At 42.0% G+C, this 17666-nt stretch overlaps 1 protein-coding gene across 1 annotated transcript in view; it reads right to left on the bottom strand.

The window, feature by feature from the left end:
• LOC134205030 (ATP-binding cassette sub-family C member 12-like) overlaps nucleotides 1–11075 on the bottom strand; it is a 68577-nt gene extending 57502 nt beyond the window's left edge. The window contains exon 1 of the mRNA XM_062679893.1: nucleotides 10942–11075. Within this exon, the coding sequence (XP_062535877.1) occupies nucleotides 10942–10976 (35 nt within the window). The 5' untranslated portion in view covers nucleotides 10977–11075. The remainder of the gene's footprint in view (nucleotides 1–10941) is intronic.
• Nucleotides 11076–17666: the final 6591 nt, after the last annotated feature.

Below are 17666 nucleotides of genomic sequence, written 5' to 3'. Positions count from 1 at the left end.
GGTCGTGTTGCCAAAATCGGGAAGGGACTGTATATCATCTACGAAGCCAATTATCGCGCAGTCTCGTGCCTCCAGTTGTTTAAGAAGATCGTCAACGATTAAAGACTGTGGTAGAGGTGATACTATGCCTCCTTCGGGTGGCCTTCCTTAGTCGTGTGGTAAGATGCGCGGCTACAAAGTAAGACCATACTGGAGGAGGCTGGGTTCGATTCCCGGTCCAGTCTAGGAAATTTTTATCATGACAGCTTGTTTTATCCATTTCGGCTGAAAACTTCGTGAATTTGGCTGGTGCTAAGCCACCATTTAGTTTAGACCAATATTAGAAAAAGGCGTAACAGCCAAATTTTATTCCTTCTGATTCCTGGTCTACATACATGTCTATGTAACGCCCTTTTCAAATGTTGGTCTAGTAGTGATGGGAAATGAAGTGATGTGATTCTGGTCATATCGATGACGAAGAGCAGGTCATGTTCTAATTATTGGCTAATTTTTGATAAATTGAAAACCAAGTGTTGTTTGCGTGTGCCTCTAACATTTTTGTTCGGGTGGTGAGGTTTATGACACTCTGGAATCGGAATCGCGCTCTGTGGAAGAAAACGACGCAAGTATCGAACAATCATCTGACCGGGAGTGAAATGAAATCCATTTTTGTGTGCCACAATGAATCCCATACACTCCATACACATCTGCTTCAAATCAGGTGGTTTCTTTGAATGCGCCAATGAGTAACATCGATTTTACGGTTCTTATTTGGTGAGATCCATCTAATTCATATTTATATTGTAGAAGTGTTCTTACACCTATGTATTGTATCATATCTGAAACTTTATCTAAGTTCTGGGAATAAGGCTCATGCTAATGTTGGCTTTGTCCTTGTCAGCGATTAAACAAATCTCGCTTAACTTTTCAAAGGGACCTAAGTTACATTCTTTCATAATTTAATTTGAATACAGCAATCAAAAGCTTTCATGTTGTTTTGTTGATTGCGGTATTCGATTTAATTCATGAAAAACCCTGATTAATCCACCTAGCGGTGTTGGTGCCTTTCTCGTGCAAAAAAATATAAAAAAATATGAGTGAGTGGTTTTTAGCGTGTTTTGCGCATAGAAAATAGTATTTTGGCCGTAACTTCTGATCCCATAGTCCAATCTAGCCAATTTTCAATAGCAAACAATGGGACAGGATTCTCAGACGAATGGAACTTGTTGCAAGTGATTCGGCCAATGCTAAGTTCCAAAAAGTGTGTCTACAAAATTTTGTACACATACACACATACACACACACACACATACATACATACACACAAACAGACATCACCTCAATTCGTCGAGCTGAGTCGATTGGTATATAACACTATGGGTCTCCGAGCCTTCTATAAAAAGTTTGTTTTTGGAGCGATCATATAGCCTTTACGTATACTTAGTATACGAGAAAGGCAAAAATGTTACTTAGGTACTTTTGAAAAGTTAAGCGAGAAATCAATTCTATAGTCTTTAAGTTGCAAGCAAATTTTAGCGGAGGAAACAGCTTTCCGATCTAATCACCACCGATTGTGTGTCGTTTGTCTTTTTTAGTCCTCTGCACTAAAGCACGCTGTGGCCGTTTGCTAATGTTCTCTCCTCCTTAAGTGCACTAGTGTACGATCTGAGAATCAAATAATGAATACTTTTCATTGGCAATCATTTTGTTACTAAAATTAGGGTTTTTTAAGGTGATTATACAATGAAGCCAGAAATCGGCCATTTTGTAAACCATGTGCTTTTCCAATATTTTTTTCAAGAGCACGAGATGAAAGGACCATAACGCGTATGGGTCTGAAATAATGGTAGATCGTTTGCTTAGTTATGCTGAACAATCATAATTTGAGTTTCGGCACTGTACGAAAACTATTACGCCAAATTTGGGCTTTTGCAAATGTAATACAGGTAAACCTGTGGTGAATTTGAAATTCACCACGGGCTTCATTCTATTCCTCCAATTGGGTTGCTATTATATCCCAAATAGTAATCCATATGCAGTTGGGGTAAGAAAGTTAAGGTGATTATAGAATGAAGCCCGTGGTGAATTTCAAATTTACCATACGTTTATCTACATACATTTCCAAAAGCCCAAATCTGGCGTAATAGTTTTCGTACTGTGCCGAAACTCAAATTATGATTGTTCAGCATAACTGAGCAAACGATCAACCATTATTTCAGCCCCATACGCGTTATGGTTCTTTCATCTCGTGCTCTTGAAAAAAATATTGGAAAAGCACGTGGCTTACAAAATGGCCGATTTCTGGCTTTATTGTATAATCACCTATACAATATATATAGAATATACATGACAACTATCATTATGCAATCTACGAAATACTCCGTTACCACGCAACGCAACGCATAAATGTATCATCGTGTTAGCCTCATGAGATACGTAAGCAAAAATGATAACTCGGCTTAGAAACCTCGCAGTTAACAACTGTGGAAGTGCTTAATGAACATTAAGAAGCGAGGTGGCAATGTCCTAGTGGGGAATGTAATGCCATTCAAAAGAAGAAGAAGGAGTTTCATAGAAAACTCCTGTGCTGCCGTAATCTGAAAAAGTGACGTATTAGCCATTTTCCAAAAATGGTGTTAACGAGTAATACTCATCCAACTCTTTTACAGACAAATAAAAAACATGCATGTTGTAAAATGGAAATTTAATATTCCTGATGAAAGCATGAATTATTTTTGAATTCATTGAAGCTGTTAATCAAAGCAATCGACTTCTGAATGCATAGGTGCCAATCTTTATTATTGACATAACGAAGCGAACAAAATAAACGATTAGGATATGAATATCTGGTACTATGTTTATACATCACTAGAGTCTTGTCACATGTTTCTACTGGACGTACTTGTAAATATCCAGCCGATGGAAATTTAGATATTCGACGGATGTCTAAGGCATTCGCTCGGCCGCGACAACTCCGTGCATTTGTAGAGTTTGTCGTTAACGAGGGGTCTTCAACAAATGCGCAGTGGTGTGCTGCGAACAATAATAGTGACAAGAAAAAATGTTAGGAATAGTCGATCCTATCATTGTCTAGGATTCTTCCAAGTGATGGCAGTATATATGTAGACTAGATTAGACTAGACTAGAAATTTGATTCCTTTAGGATATATGCGAACGGATATGAAGCGAACGGTCGACTACGAATACTGGCACAATCTGGACAATAATGCAACTTTTTTGCAAAGAGCACGATGATCACGTGACTGAAGAGCAAACATAATCGGTTCGAAATAATCATTAACAAGTCGAAGGCGAAGCACATGATAGGAAGAGGCTTAAGAGAAAACAACGTGAATCATCCACCACGGGTTTGTATCGGTGGTGAGAAAATCGAAGTGGTTGAATAATTCATGTGGAGGGCCAGCGCAAACTTGGAATTTTTGAAAGGAAAGTGCTACATACCATCTATGGTGGGACGCAGATGGGGAACGGTACGTGGAGGAGGTGAATGAACCACGCGTTGCATCAGCTGTTGGGAGAACCGTCCATCGTTCACACAGCGAAAATCGGACGACTGTGATGGGCCGGGCACGTAGCCAGAATGATGGACAATAATCTGGTGAAAATGGTTCTTGATGACCATCTGAACCATGGATCGATCAGGAGGAAGACGATTTGCGGAGGCTGGAAATGTTACCCTGCGCCACACCACCCTGCAGCCAATTCCTTTTAGTACAATATTGTTTAGTACAGCTTGTTACCCAATACCATACCACCCTGCAAGATATTACAATTAGATTAAACTAAGTTTCTTGGTATTATGGAAACGGGATACATTACTAATAAAACTAGGACCTCTTGGAACAAGAATAAGCTTGCAGGATGGTCTTACCACACCACCCTGCAGCACAGAAATAATTTTCAAAAATATTTAAAAATATTTTAATGCAGCAGGGACTTTGGGGGACCAGATTAAGCTTGTAGGATTGTCATACCACACCATCATGCAGCAGAGAAATTGTTCTCAAAAATATTTAAAAATATTCTAATGCAGCAGGGGTCTTGGGAGACCAGAATAAGCTTGCAGGATGGTCATACCACATCACAATGCAGCAGAGAAATCCTTCTCAAAAACCATCCTGAAAGCTTATTCTGGTCCCCCAAAGTCCATGCTGCATTAGAATATTTTTAAATATTTTTGAGAACAATTTCTCTGCTGCAGGATGGTGTGGTATGACCATCCTGCAAGCTTATTCTGGTCCCCAAGGTCCATGCTGCATTGCTGCATTAGAATATTTTTAAATATTTTTTTACCATGTAACTTCAATGCGTCTTTCAAAATTTAATTGTTTGTTTAAATTAAGTTGCAGATAAGTTGAGTGTGTCTTCATGGTTAATTTAGCATCGTTCAACGTTTTGACAACATACATTTTTTTTTTTGATATATTTTTTAAATATTTTTTTCGTCAATCACTCATTACAGAATCGGAATTTCAAAATGTGTTGTATGGCGGACTTCAAGTGTGAAGGTTTTTGTACAACTCTGTCTAATGGTTCGAATGTCGCAACTCCAACTAACAGAAAGCAGTTTGTTGTTTGTTAGAATATTTTTAAATATTTTTGGATATATTTTTGCCTTTCTCGTATACTAAGTATACGGTAAAGGCTATATGATCGCTCCAAAAACAAACTTTTTATAGAAGGCCCGGAGACCCTTAGTGTTATATACCAATCGACTCAGTTCGACGAATTGAGGTGATGTCTGTGTGTGTATGTGTGTGTGTGTGTGTATGTGTGTGTGTGTGTGTATGTGTGTGTGTATGTGTGTGTGTGTGTGTGTGTGCGCAAAACTACTCAACAAAATGTCACTCATTTTTCGGGCACTTATCCTCAACCGATTTGCTCGCAACAAGTTGCATTCGACGCATAATCCTGTCCCATTGTTTCCTGTTTGAAATTGGCCAGATCGGACTATGGGATCGAGAGTTATGGCCAAAATACAAATTCATTTGAAAAAATCGCGTAAAAAATGTCACTCATTTTTCGGGCACTTATCCTCAACCGATTTGCTCGCAACAAGTTGCATTCGACGCAGAATCCTGTCCCATTGTTTCCTATTTGAAATTGGCCAGATCGGACTATGGGATCGAAAGTTATGGCCAAAATACAAAATCATACGAAAAAATCGCGTAAAAAATGTCACTCATTTTTCGGGCACTTATCCTCAACCGATTTGCTCGCAACAAGTTGCATTCGACGCATAATCCTGTCCCATTGTTTCCTATTTGAAATTGGCCAGATCGGACTATGGGATCGAGAGTTATGGCCAAAATACAAATTCATTTGAAAAAATCGCGTAAAAAATGTCACTCATTTTTCGGGCACTTATCCTCAACCGATTTGCTCGCAACAAGTTGCATTCGACGCAGAATCCTGTCCCATTGTTTCCTATTTGAAATTGGCCAGATCGAACTATGGGATCGAAAGTTATGGCCAAAATACAAAATCATACGAAAAAATCGCGTAAAAAATGTCACTCATTTTTCGGGCACTTATCCTCAACCGATTTGCTCGCAACAAGTTGCATTCGACGCAGAATCCTGTCCTATTATTTACTGTTTGAAATTGGCCAGATCGGACTATTACTTACTTACGGATCCTGTACACCTCCGGTGGTGCAAAGGGCCGATTTGAAAGATCTCCATCCTGAGCGTTGCCCGGCTATCGCTTTAACCTGTTGCCAGGTTAGATTTCGGTCGACTTCTTTTATTTCTTTATTGAGGCTTCGCCGCCATGAGCCTCTGGGTCTGCCTCTGCTGCGATGTCCCGCTGGGTTCCAGTCTAATGCTTGTTTACAGATTTCGTTTCCGCACCTACGTAGAGTGTGGCCGACCCAGCCCCACTTCCGATCCCGAATTTCTGTTGCTATCGGCCTCTGGTGACAACGACGATGGAGCTCATTGTTTGAGATCCAGTTGTGAGGCCACCAGGCCCGAATTATATACCGCAGGCATCTGTTAATGAACACCTGCAGCCGTTGAGTGTTCTCCACTGATACACACCATGTTTCGCTAGCGTATAACAGCACAGATTTCACGTTAGAGTTGAAAATTCGTATTTTGGTGCGTTCACTTATCTGCCTGTTTTTCCAGATATTTCTTAAACTCGCAAAGGCAGCCCTTGCTTTCTTGATCCGTGCGCCTATGTCGATCTTGGTACCGCCGTCCGACGCCATTTGGCTACCAAGATATTGGAAGCTTTCAACATTCTCCACTGGTTGCCCGGCTACTGTGAAACTGGAAGGAGTCGCCGTGTTTACATCCAACGATTTGGTTTTGTTGACGTTGATGACTAAAGCTGCCGAAGAGGAGCGCTCGGCAAGGTCGTTGAGCTTACTCTGCATATCAGAGCGCCGTTGCGCGAGGAGTGCAACGTTATCAGCCAATTCGAAGTCGTTTAGATGCTCCATGGTTATAGGCTGCCATAACAGCCCGCGGTTTGGTTCACGGTCAATCGCACCTACCAGAATCTCATCGATTACGATGAGGAACAGTAACGGTGATAGGATACATCCTTGCCTCACACCAGCTACGACCCGGATAGGGTCGGACAGGACCCACTTGTGCAGCACTCTACACGAAAAGGCCTCGTACTGTGCTTCGATGAGGCCGATGATTTTCTCAGGAACTCCCTTGCGTCTCAGGGCGCCCCACATATTCTCGTGATTGAGACGGTCGAAAGCTTTTTCGTAGTCAATGAATACCAAGTAAAGGGACTCTTGGAATTCATTGACCTGCTCCAGAATGATGCGGAGCGGAGGATCTTCCGGCACGGAATCCGGCTTGCTGCCGCCGGAGAGTCGCATCGATCTTCTCCTGAATCCGGGCTAGGATAATTTTGCACAGAACTTTGAGAACGGTACACAGCAACATAATGCCTCGCCAGTTATCGCATACAGTCAGGTCACCCTTTTGGGCACCTTTACTAAGATACCTTGCATCCAGTCGACCGGGAAAGTTGCGGTGTGCCAGATATTACGAAATAAACGATGCAGTAGTTGAGCGGATGTCATGGGGTCAGCTTTGAGCATCTCGGCTGATATGCGATCAACCTTTGGGGCTTTATTCGATTTCATGCTTTGGATGGCTGTTTGAATCTCTAGCAGTGATGGAGCTTCGGTATTGACGCGTGTTATACGTCGGATCCTAGGCAGACCATGCCGAGGTGGTGATGGCCTGGCTGGCACTTGAAAAAGTTGTTCGAAGTGCTCGAACCAGCGTTTCAGCTGGTCAGTTGGGTCGGTCAATAACTGATCATTCGCGTTTTTCACAGGCATCGTTGCATTCATCTTCGCCCCGCTTAAGCGTCGTGAGATATCGTAGAGGAGGCGAATGTCCCCGGTTGAGGCGGCTCTCTCCTTCGTCGGCCAGAGAGTCTGCCCACGCTCGCTTGTCCCGTCGACATGAGCGTTTTACTTCCTTCTCAAGAGCCGCGTATCGTTGGCGGGCTAGAACTTTGGCTCCTCTGGTTTTTGATCGCTCTATCGCGGCTTTGGCTTCTCTTCGCTCCTCTATCTTCCTCCAGGTCTCATCGGTGATCCATTGTTTTCTCTGGGTGCGTAGCTCGCCCAGATTGTTCTCGCTGGTGGCGATGAAGGCATTCTTGATGGCGGTCCATTGGTCTTCCACGCTGCCACCTTCCGGAATATCTGCAGCACGCGTCTCCAGTTCTTCAACGAATCGGACTATGGGATCGAGAGTTATGGCCAAAATACAAATTCATACGAAAATATTGCGTAAGAAATGTCACTCATTTTTCAGGCACTTATTCTCAACCGATTTGCTCGCAACAAATTGCATTCGACGCAAAATCCTTTCCCATTGTTTCCTATTGAAAATTGGACAGGTCGGACTATGGGATTGGAAGTTATGACCAAAATACCTTTTTTCATAAAAATCACAAAAAATGTCACCTATTTTTCGGACACCTAACCTTAATCGATTCACACGAAACAAGTTGCATTCGACGCAGAATCCTGTCCCATTGTTTCCTATTGAAAATTGGCTAGATCGGACTATGGGATCGGAAGTTATGGCCGAAACACCATTTTAGTCTTTTTATACGAAATGGGAAAGACATTTTCGTTTTCTTTTTGTGTAGTCGGAGCTTCAGTTCAACTAACATCCAAAAGTGATATCCTTAAAATATATGACTGGGTGAAATAAAACAGGGTTATGTACGTCAAAAAGATTGGAAAAGGAAATTAAAAATGTCGAAATTCTTATTAGCATATTGTAGATCAAGCTGAAAACCGAACCTAGGTCCCGCGAAATCGCATTTTCTCGCATTTCCGGATGTTGCAACTGCATCGCGAGTAGTGCGCAACTGTGCCATAGTCGGGCACCACTCGCGATGCAGTTGCGACATCCGGAAATGGGACAAAATATGATTTTCGGTTTTCAACTGGATCTACAATATCTTTGCCATAAATAATCTGATTTTCATAGAACGGACAAAGAAATTTGTCTTTTTTACTCCTAGCCACTAGCTCATCTTTTTTCAAGCACACACATTTTACGAAGGTCGAGAAAGGCACCATCACCGCTAGGTGGATTAATCTGGGTTTTTTAATATTTTTTTTGTCAATAACTCATTGCAAAATCGGAATTTCAAAATGTGTTGTATGGCGGACTTCAATTGCGAAGGTTTTTGTACAACTCTGTCTAATGGTTCGAATGTCGCAAGAGAGAATTCTCTTCGTCGACCTCCCCTCTTTTGAATAAAAGTGACAAGCAGATGATTTCTTTGCAGATTATCACCTCTGAATGCTGGTTTGCATTGTTTCCCATCGTTCTGATGTGATAATCCACGAAGAAATACGCTGCTTGTCACTTTTATTTAAAAGAGGGGAAGTCGACGAAGAGAATTCTCTCTTGCGACATTCGAACCATTAGACAGAGTTGTACAAAAACCTTAGCAATTGAAGTCCGCCATACAACACATTTTGAAATTCCGATTTTGCAATGAGTTATTGACGAAAAAAATATTTAAAAAATATATCCAAAAATATTTAAAAATATTCTAACAAACAACAAACTGCTTTCTGTTAGTTGGAGAATAGGAAATAACGGAACAAGATTCCCAATCGAATACAACTTGTCGAGAACCAATCGGTTAAGCAGAAGTGCTCGAAAAATGAGTGAGTTTTTTTTTGCGCACATACACACACACCATCTCAATTCGTTGAACGATCAATTCGTCCAGTCGATCGGTACATAACACTATGGGTCTCCGGGCCTTCTATAAAAAGTTTGCTTTTCCTCCATCCTCGAATACGCCCCACGCTCGCCAAGTCGTTTTGCACCTGGTGTGCCCATCTCGCTTGCTGCGCTCCACGCCGTCTCGTACCTGCCGGATCGGAAGCGAACAACATTTTTGCAGGGTTGCTGTCCGGCATTCTTGTAACATGTCCTGCCCATCATACCCTTCCGGCTTTAGCTACCTTCAGGATACTGGGTTCGCCGTAGAGTTGGGAGAGCTCGTGGTTCATTCTTCGCCACCACACACCGTCTTCTTGCACACCGCCAAAGATGGTCCTAAGCACCCGTCTATCGAATACTCCGAGTGCTTGCAAGTCCTCCTCGAGCATTGTCCATGTTTCATATCCGTAGAGGACAACCGGTTTTATTAGCGTCTTGTACATGACACATTTGGTGTGGTGGCGAATCTTTTTTGACCGCAGCTTTTTCTGGAGCCCGTAGTAGGCCCGACTTCCACAGATGATGCGCCTTCGTATTTCACGACTAACATTGTTATCAGCCGTTAGCAAGGATCCGAGGTAGACGAATTCCTCGACCACCTCGAAGGTATCCCCGTCTATCGTAACACTGCTTCCCAGGCGCCCACAAGCATGTACTTTGTCTTTGACGCATTCACCACCAGTCCAACTTTTGTTGCTTCACGTTTCAGGCGGGTGTACAGTTCTGCCACCTTTACACATGTTCGGCCGACAATGTCCATGTCATCCGCGAAACAAATAGATTGACTGAATCCCTGACTGACTGTACCCCGGCTGCTACACCCGGAGAGCCGGAGCATGACACCTTCTAGCGCAATATTGAACATGAATAGTCACATAAAAGATGCTATATAAAGGGGAGGCGATATACGAACTTCTCCATACAATATGTACGTATATGGCCTTTACCTTAGCGTCTTATGTTGCATCATAAACGATTTTGTGTTGACTTGGCAACCTTTTCGCATTTGAGCACACAAATAATTAAACACGTCTTCACTGTTCAAATTGAAATGCAGGAATACATTTATGTTCTAAGAATTTTTTACTGATGTCAAAAACAGTGTAACTTTGCTTCACAACATTTTTCTAGCTGTAGGAGTTCATTTTTTAAATGTCTATCCGGAACAAAGTTAGTACCCTTTTTATACCGAAGTTGGATTTTACACCAGATACAGGAAGTGATCCTACCACCTATACTAAATACTTATAACTAGTCTTACACATCCCAAACATCATGGCCCGTTTCATTTCATGTACGTACACCAATGGCAACATCTTGCGATGTAAAAAAGTTTATTTAATTTTACAAATTACAACGGAGTAATCAAAATATAAACTTGATTCGCATCACGAATTTCATCATATTTAGTATTTCACCATTTTATACCAGAGAAACACAAGTATTTTAGAAACAACAACATTACTATATTTCGTATATGACATGATTGCGCCATCCTCGTTGACCACTCTTCTGTAAACCACTCTTACGTGTGAAATCTTTCACAACTTGATGCAATTGTTACATTCATACTACTTACGAAGCAGCCGAGTAGTCAAACACGAGTTGCATTGCAGTTCAAATGAATATTCAATTGAAAGATTTCTTCCATGAGAGCTGAAACTTTCCCTTGAAACACCAAACCAAGGAATGAAATACTTACACTTCGCGAGATTCGCTTAGAAATTTGGTCCCCATTATTTCGTAACACTATGCACCGAGTGGGGTATTCGAGACTCTATTCTATACCGAGCTTCACTATTTGATAGTCACGTTCCTCGAGCTGAACTACTACTGAGAGCAGACAAAGCTATTTATCTTCAACGAAAATAGTAATAAGTGTGTGAGTGCCACGCTAATTGTGAAGGTAGTTATAGTCACGAGTACGACACATCTCAGTAACACTTTTATCCAGGTGAGCTTGTAAACAAACTGCTTATCAAAGACAACCACTTTACAAATGATAAGCCGTCGAAGACTAAAATAAAAACACTCCCCGACAAATTAAAAATGTTTCATAGCGAATCATCAAAGAGGTAGGAAGAATATCTTGATGTCGACAAAAATTCAAAATCAGATAAATTCAAAACACACACATACACATACACACATACACGCACAAGCACACACATACACGAACACACATCTCCCGTTACGCTGGGATATGGACACTCTGAAGTGGTGCGTAACGGTGTAAATCCGGTCATATCGCCAGGCTCGGTACAATATTGAAGCGGACAATATGACGTCCCTAACCCTGAATCCCAAGGTGTCAGGCGACCCGTGCCGACATGTAAGCCAAATGGTGCCACTCTGTTGCAGGACGGGGTGACCACCACACTGATTGAGGACTATCTGGGCTACAAAATGTCAAAATTTCTTGCAAGGTACCTGGCAGATAAACTGTTGGCAGTATACAAGCCTGGGTGTTCTACACCCAAATGGATGCCCAGGAGGTGCACGAGTGGAGACATAAGGAAGATAGGGGTATTACAAGTAATACCCCCACAGAGCGAGGGACTGAATGTATGGGCGAGCACACAAATAAGCATCGCATGGCCTCCGATAACGTGCCAGTAGACGTAGGCTAGTTACCTGCGGGAGATGGAGAGCACATACCGCTTGATGTGTCTCAGAGTGATATCTGCCCACCGCACGATATTACACGATGCAGCCTGCGTGATAGCGAGCATGATACCAGTTGGGCTGGTTATCCGGGAAGACGAGGAGTGTTTCGAGCTACGTGGTATCAGAGGAGCCCGCGAACGCATCAGGATGACTTCGGTTGCCAGATGGCAGCGCGAGTGGGATAACTCTTTTAAAGGTAGGTGGACCCACCGGCTGATACCTAACATATCGAGCTGGCTGGGAAGACCCCATGAGGAAGTTCACTTCCATCTGACATAACTCCTGTCAGCCAATTGCTGCGTCCGGAAGTACCTCCACAGGTTTGGCCACGCGAAGGGCCCCGTCTGCCCTGACTGCCCAGGTATTGATGAAACTGTAGATCACATACTGTTCGAATGTTCTCGTTTCGACGTCGAAAGAAGAGCTATGCTAGACGTTTGTGGTCGGGACACAACCCCGGATATTCTTATCCAGAGGATGTGCCAAGCGGTGGAGAGGTGGAACGGAGTTTCGACTGCAACCACTCAGATTGTCTGCAGCTTGCCAAGTCAGACTTACATGGTATGTTAGAGGCGAGCACTCAAGTCAGCCTAGCATGGCATGTCAGAAGTGAGAACCTATAGGTTCTGCCATTATATTATATTATATTATATAGAATCTGCCTCCATTATAAGTAAGTCCCACATGGTTTGTCAGAGCGTGTGTCAGGAGGAGCGGCAGAGTGTGCTAGAGTTAGCACCCAAATAATTCTCAAATTGGTGTGCTAGAGCGTGAATCAGGTGGCAGGGTGAGCATCTAAGTTAGACTCATAGGCACCCAGAGAGAGAGAGTGTCAGGGTGTGTCAGAGAGTTTGTTAGATAGAGCACCCAAGTAAGTCTCATATGGGATGAGTGCCTGTGTGAGCGTGAATGAGCGAGTACATTAAGTACTGCCTATCCCCCAGAAGTAATGCTGGGAATTTTGTGGGGGAAATGATGGGCGGTGCCCAAGGGAGTTTAGTCGGTATTACCTTCACTGGTTGAGTCCGACACTTCAGTACACTTCCGTGTGGTAGATTGGCAACTACTAAGCACGTGTGCTGGGTCGTGGGTCAATGCATTCTTCCTGGTAAAAAAAATTGAAGGGTTATATACGACCGCCCAACGTAAACTACGTAAACAGTTTGATGCATTGAGGAACGCAGTCACCGTCATGCATGAATGTTTAATATAATTCATTCGATAACTTATGTTACTTGTTTAGAACAAAATTTACGTAACTTACTTCAGCCCCCTTACCCACATTCTGGAAGTCGGATAACACAAATGTTCAAAAAGGTCTCTTTTAATTCAATTTTCTTGTTCTCATTGAATCTATTCTACAAGCATTCTATGTAGTTGAAACAGTGACCCATTCTCACCTCCCCATGTGACCCATTATCTTCCCCGATGCAGTAACCATATTGTGACTGAATCCGGTCATATATAAGTTACTGTGATCGGCGAGGGCCCCTCCTTAGCCTAACGGTAAGACGCGCAAAGCAAGACCATGCTGAGGATGGCTGGGTTCGATTCCCGGTGCCGGTCTAGGCAATTTTCGGATTGGAAATTGTCCCGATTTCCCTGGGCATGAAAGTATCATCGTGTTAGCCTCATGATATACTAATGCAAAAATGGTACCTTGGCTTAGAAACCTCGCAGTTAATAACTGTGGAAGTGCTGAATGGACACTAAGCTGCGAGGCGGCAATGTCCCAGTGGGGAATATAATGCCAATAATAAGAAGAAGATCAGTGTGCAATATGTGTGATGCTTGGGGTGTACCAAGATTTTGTGATTTTACGACAGATGCGAGACGATACGCATCAGCCCTGATCCTTGAGAAGAATTTCTGCTCTAAAAACAAGAAAGCGCGGGTTACACCGCTCTCTGTTAGTTGGAGCGTCGAGGCATCGCTGGCGGAGAAGGGATAGTCGGATTGTCGAGTACGACAAAGAAGCGGGTCGATAAAACCTAGAAATCAATAAATTCCATGTACCAAAATCCAAGTCCTTCGGTTGTAATGCGCCCGAGTAGTAAACGTTGCGGACGGGAATCTGGAAGTCGCATTATGGATAAAATATTCGTGCAACAATTTTATTAATATAACTGAATAGCGGGAATGGAAAGATTGGCTCGGAAAGAAATCTACAGAGAAATACAGTTCAATCTGATATACGTTATATAAAGAAATGATCTTAGTCTTTAACTTTAGATTAATGAATAATAGCATATGAATAATAGCTTTCGAAACATTTTCACGCTTAAAATTGTCCACCGTGTACTTTTCCCCACGATCTTTGTTCACTTGAAAGAATTGTACAATGCGCACGCAGTACTTAATGTTTTGACGGCATGTTTTAAACTACTGCACATGTTGGCGACAATTTTCTGTATATTCTAAGGATTCATTTACAATAATAATAAATCTTGGAAAGTACTAATGTTCTCATAGAAAAGAATTGAAGTATTGAAATTTCCGTTTTTTAGTGGCCACCCGTTAAGTGCAAGAATCTTAGATCTGGGCGCTAGAAGGTGATAGCTCTATTGTAACTCCTATAGCCCGTTTCTAGAACGAATGCATTCCGAAGCTAAAGTCGTATACAATAAGCCCCGCATGATTGCACCCACATTTTATCATAATTCATAAATATAAATCATTCACATGAAGTTCATTCACACTTTCTGAATCAAAATTGAATCCTTTTGATTCTGCCACGTATTAAATTATAAAAATGAATTAATAATTTGCAGTTTATCATAAAATGGCTTATCTTTTCTAAGTTATCCTTGAACCGAACATGTTTGTTCATTTACATTGCGATTATCGCATTATCACATGGCATTGCCCTTGCTAGCAATCGATCATTCTATGCTTGCACAAATATGCGCGTGTATGTAGGGGAAACTGAGATAATATGCACCACCGGGGCAAAACGATCCTTTGGAATTTTTGAATACATTTTCGGCAGTTTTCCCAAAGTATTTACTACAGCGCATATAGTTCCAATCTCGAACTACCAATCCAGTAGTAAGGATTATTGAAAATATTCCTGGAACACTGCTAACAATGCCAAAAGGTCACCCCTATATCACTTTTGATGCATTATTCACTATACGTTGGGAGCCCCATACACGCTCCGACATGTTGTACAACTTTGACCAGGGCCCCAAAAAATTTGGTTCAGTCGGGGTGAAGTCGGACCGTCTGTGGGCAAGTTGTACTGTCCAACGATCTTACAACTTTCCCACAGATGGTTCGACTTAACTCCTACCGAACCAAATTTCCTGGAGGCGGCTTGAAAGCTGTACAACATGTAGGAGCGTTTATGGGGCACCTAACACACTATGCATTTGTTTCGACCGCGGCTCTATTGTTCTACTTTTTGTGCTAAACTTTCGGCTGTTCCGCCACATTGAGAGTTGATGTAAAGTTAATGTCAACTTCTCTCCACGAACAGCCTAGATAGCCGTGTGGTGTCGGTAGCTGGTTATCTGGCTAAGAATAACATTACGTATTGCCTCTTCCAGTGGTAAAAGTCCACCATAGAGGTGACCCCTAATTCTCGGTGTGATGCGGCTTTATGCTTACCGTGCCTACGAATGAATGGTTCTTCTTCTTATTGGCATTACATCCCCACACTGGGACAGAGCCGCCTCGCAGCTTAGTGTTCATTAAGCACTTCCACAGTTATTAACTGCGAGGTTTCTAAGCCAAGTTACCATTTTTGCATTCGTATATCATGAGGCTAACACGTTGATACTTTTATGCCCAGGGAAGTCGAGATAATTTCTAATCCGAAAATTGTCAAGACCGGCACCGGGAATCGAATACAGCCACCCTCAGCATGGTCTTGCTTTGTAGCCGCGCGTCTTACCGCACGCGTTTCGTGTTCGTGAAATGCTTCGCGTTTCATAGCGTTTTACAAAATGCATCGTATGTAATGTATTATTGTATGTATCCTCCTTCTCCAGGAATCTGTTCCATTCTCCTTTCCAACTTCACTTCCTCTTCCTTTTCCCCTTTTCACTTTCTTTTCCGTCAGGTAAATGATGAGAAAGGCCAGTGAAGGCGATGGCACAAATCTCCCAAATTGAGGGGAACGTGCCTCCTTAGCCGACGTTCTGATACCTGATACCTGCCCACAGACGGTCCGACTTAACTCCTACCGAACCAAATTTCCTGGAGGTGGATTGAAAGTTGTACAACATGTCGGAGCGTGTATGGGGCACCTAACACACTTTGCATTTGTTTCGACCGCGGCTCTATTGTTTTACTTTTTGTGCGAAACACTTACGAGTTGCAGTTACCTATGTGTTACTTGCGTGCTGCTATGGGACTAGATATAATAATGGATAGACAGACTGTAATCGTGACATTTCGGGTGTTTTCTGGCAAGAAATTCTAGAGTGTAAAACCGGATTTTACTACTGGCCAGAATTCTTCAGATGTTCTGAATTTCTTGGCAATTAACTTCTGACATTTTTTTTTGAGAATATTCTAAATATTTTTTTAGGAAATATCACCAGGATTTTTCTAGAAAATTTCATGAATAATTTCAAAAATTCCTACAGGAACACTTTCGAAAATTATTTCAGGAATTCCATCGGATACCACCGGAAATTCCATTCCCTCGTAAATTTCTCCAGTAATTCCTCCGGAATGTCCTCCAAGAAATCTTTCCAACATTATTATCAAGAACTTCCTTAGAAATTGTCGAACGAATTCCTTACGGAATTTCCAAAGAAACTCCTGACGGAATTTCCTATATTCTTAAATTACTCCAAGAATTCAAGAAGTTCTTTGGACATTTCTCCAAGATTTCTTTCGGAATTTCTTCCAAGGATTTCTTCAAGAAATTCTTCGAAATCCAGATGCTTTTTTGGAAATTCTTCAAGACATTGCTTTAAAACTTAAATCCAATAAAATTTTGAAAAATTTCTTCGGAAATCGATTTTTTTTGTAACTTTTCAGAAATTCTTTAAGCTTCTTTTTCTCGTATCAATTGTGGCGTAAATAATTAAATTTCAGGGAAAATATTTGTGCCCCAGATTAACTCCGCCAGTGGGAGTGTCCCTAGTTCGGTAGGGTAGCGAGTGATCTGCTTGTGCTGAGGCACGGCAGATAACCCAGTCAATACAAGATCGTGTATGATGTCGTATAAGATGCTAAAGTGTAGGCGATAAAGGGACTTCCCCACACCACAGAGAACATGCATGGAGTTTCATACAAAATGTTGTTGAAAACATGTGTAAAGCTCCTCAGCACCTTCAACGCAGACTGTCCGACATACAAAGTCAATCTCACCAAGCGAGGGGGTTGGCTTACACTACACAAACAGATGCTGCTATCTAGTGACAATGAAAATGACAATGAATCAATACTAGCGCTAAAAAGTAAAATACGGCAAATTTTCACCAACATTCTTGAGACTCCAGCACCACGCAACGAGAGTATTACGACATACTTCAAAATTACCAGTACAAAGTTTAACACAACTTTTCGACATAAGATGAATGTCTGTTCTCTGTGCTTTAAGATCATTCTTTTGAAAAAAAAAAAAATTTCCCACTCCGCTGCAAGCAGCAAACCATCCACCATTATTGTTGGATCTTTTTGGAGCTTCAACATCGTTTGACCACGTTTGACTACCCTGAGTCTTAGTTTTACTATTTTATTTTTTAAGATAACGTAAAATTGTTGTTGGAAACTAATCGTAACGTCGAGCGGATGGACAATTTG

Source organism: Armigeres subalbatus, chromosome 1, assembly GCF_024139115.2.
Source record: "Armigeres subalbatus isolate Guangzhou_Male chromosome 1, GZ_Asu_2, whole genome shotgun sequence".
Lineage (NCBI taxonomy): Eukaryota > Metazoa > Arthropoda > Insecta > Diptera > Culicidae > Armigeres > Armigeres subalbatus.
Note: the sequence above shows the minus strand (reverse complement) of the source record. Positions and strands in the feature narration are given on the sequence as shown.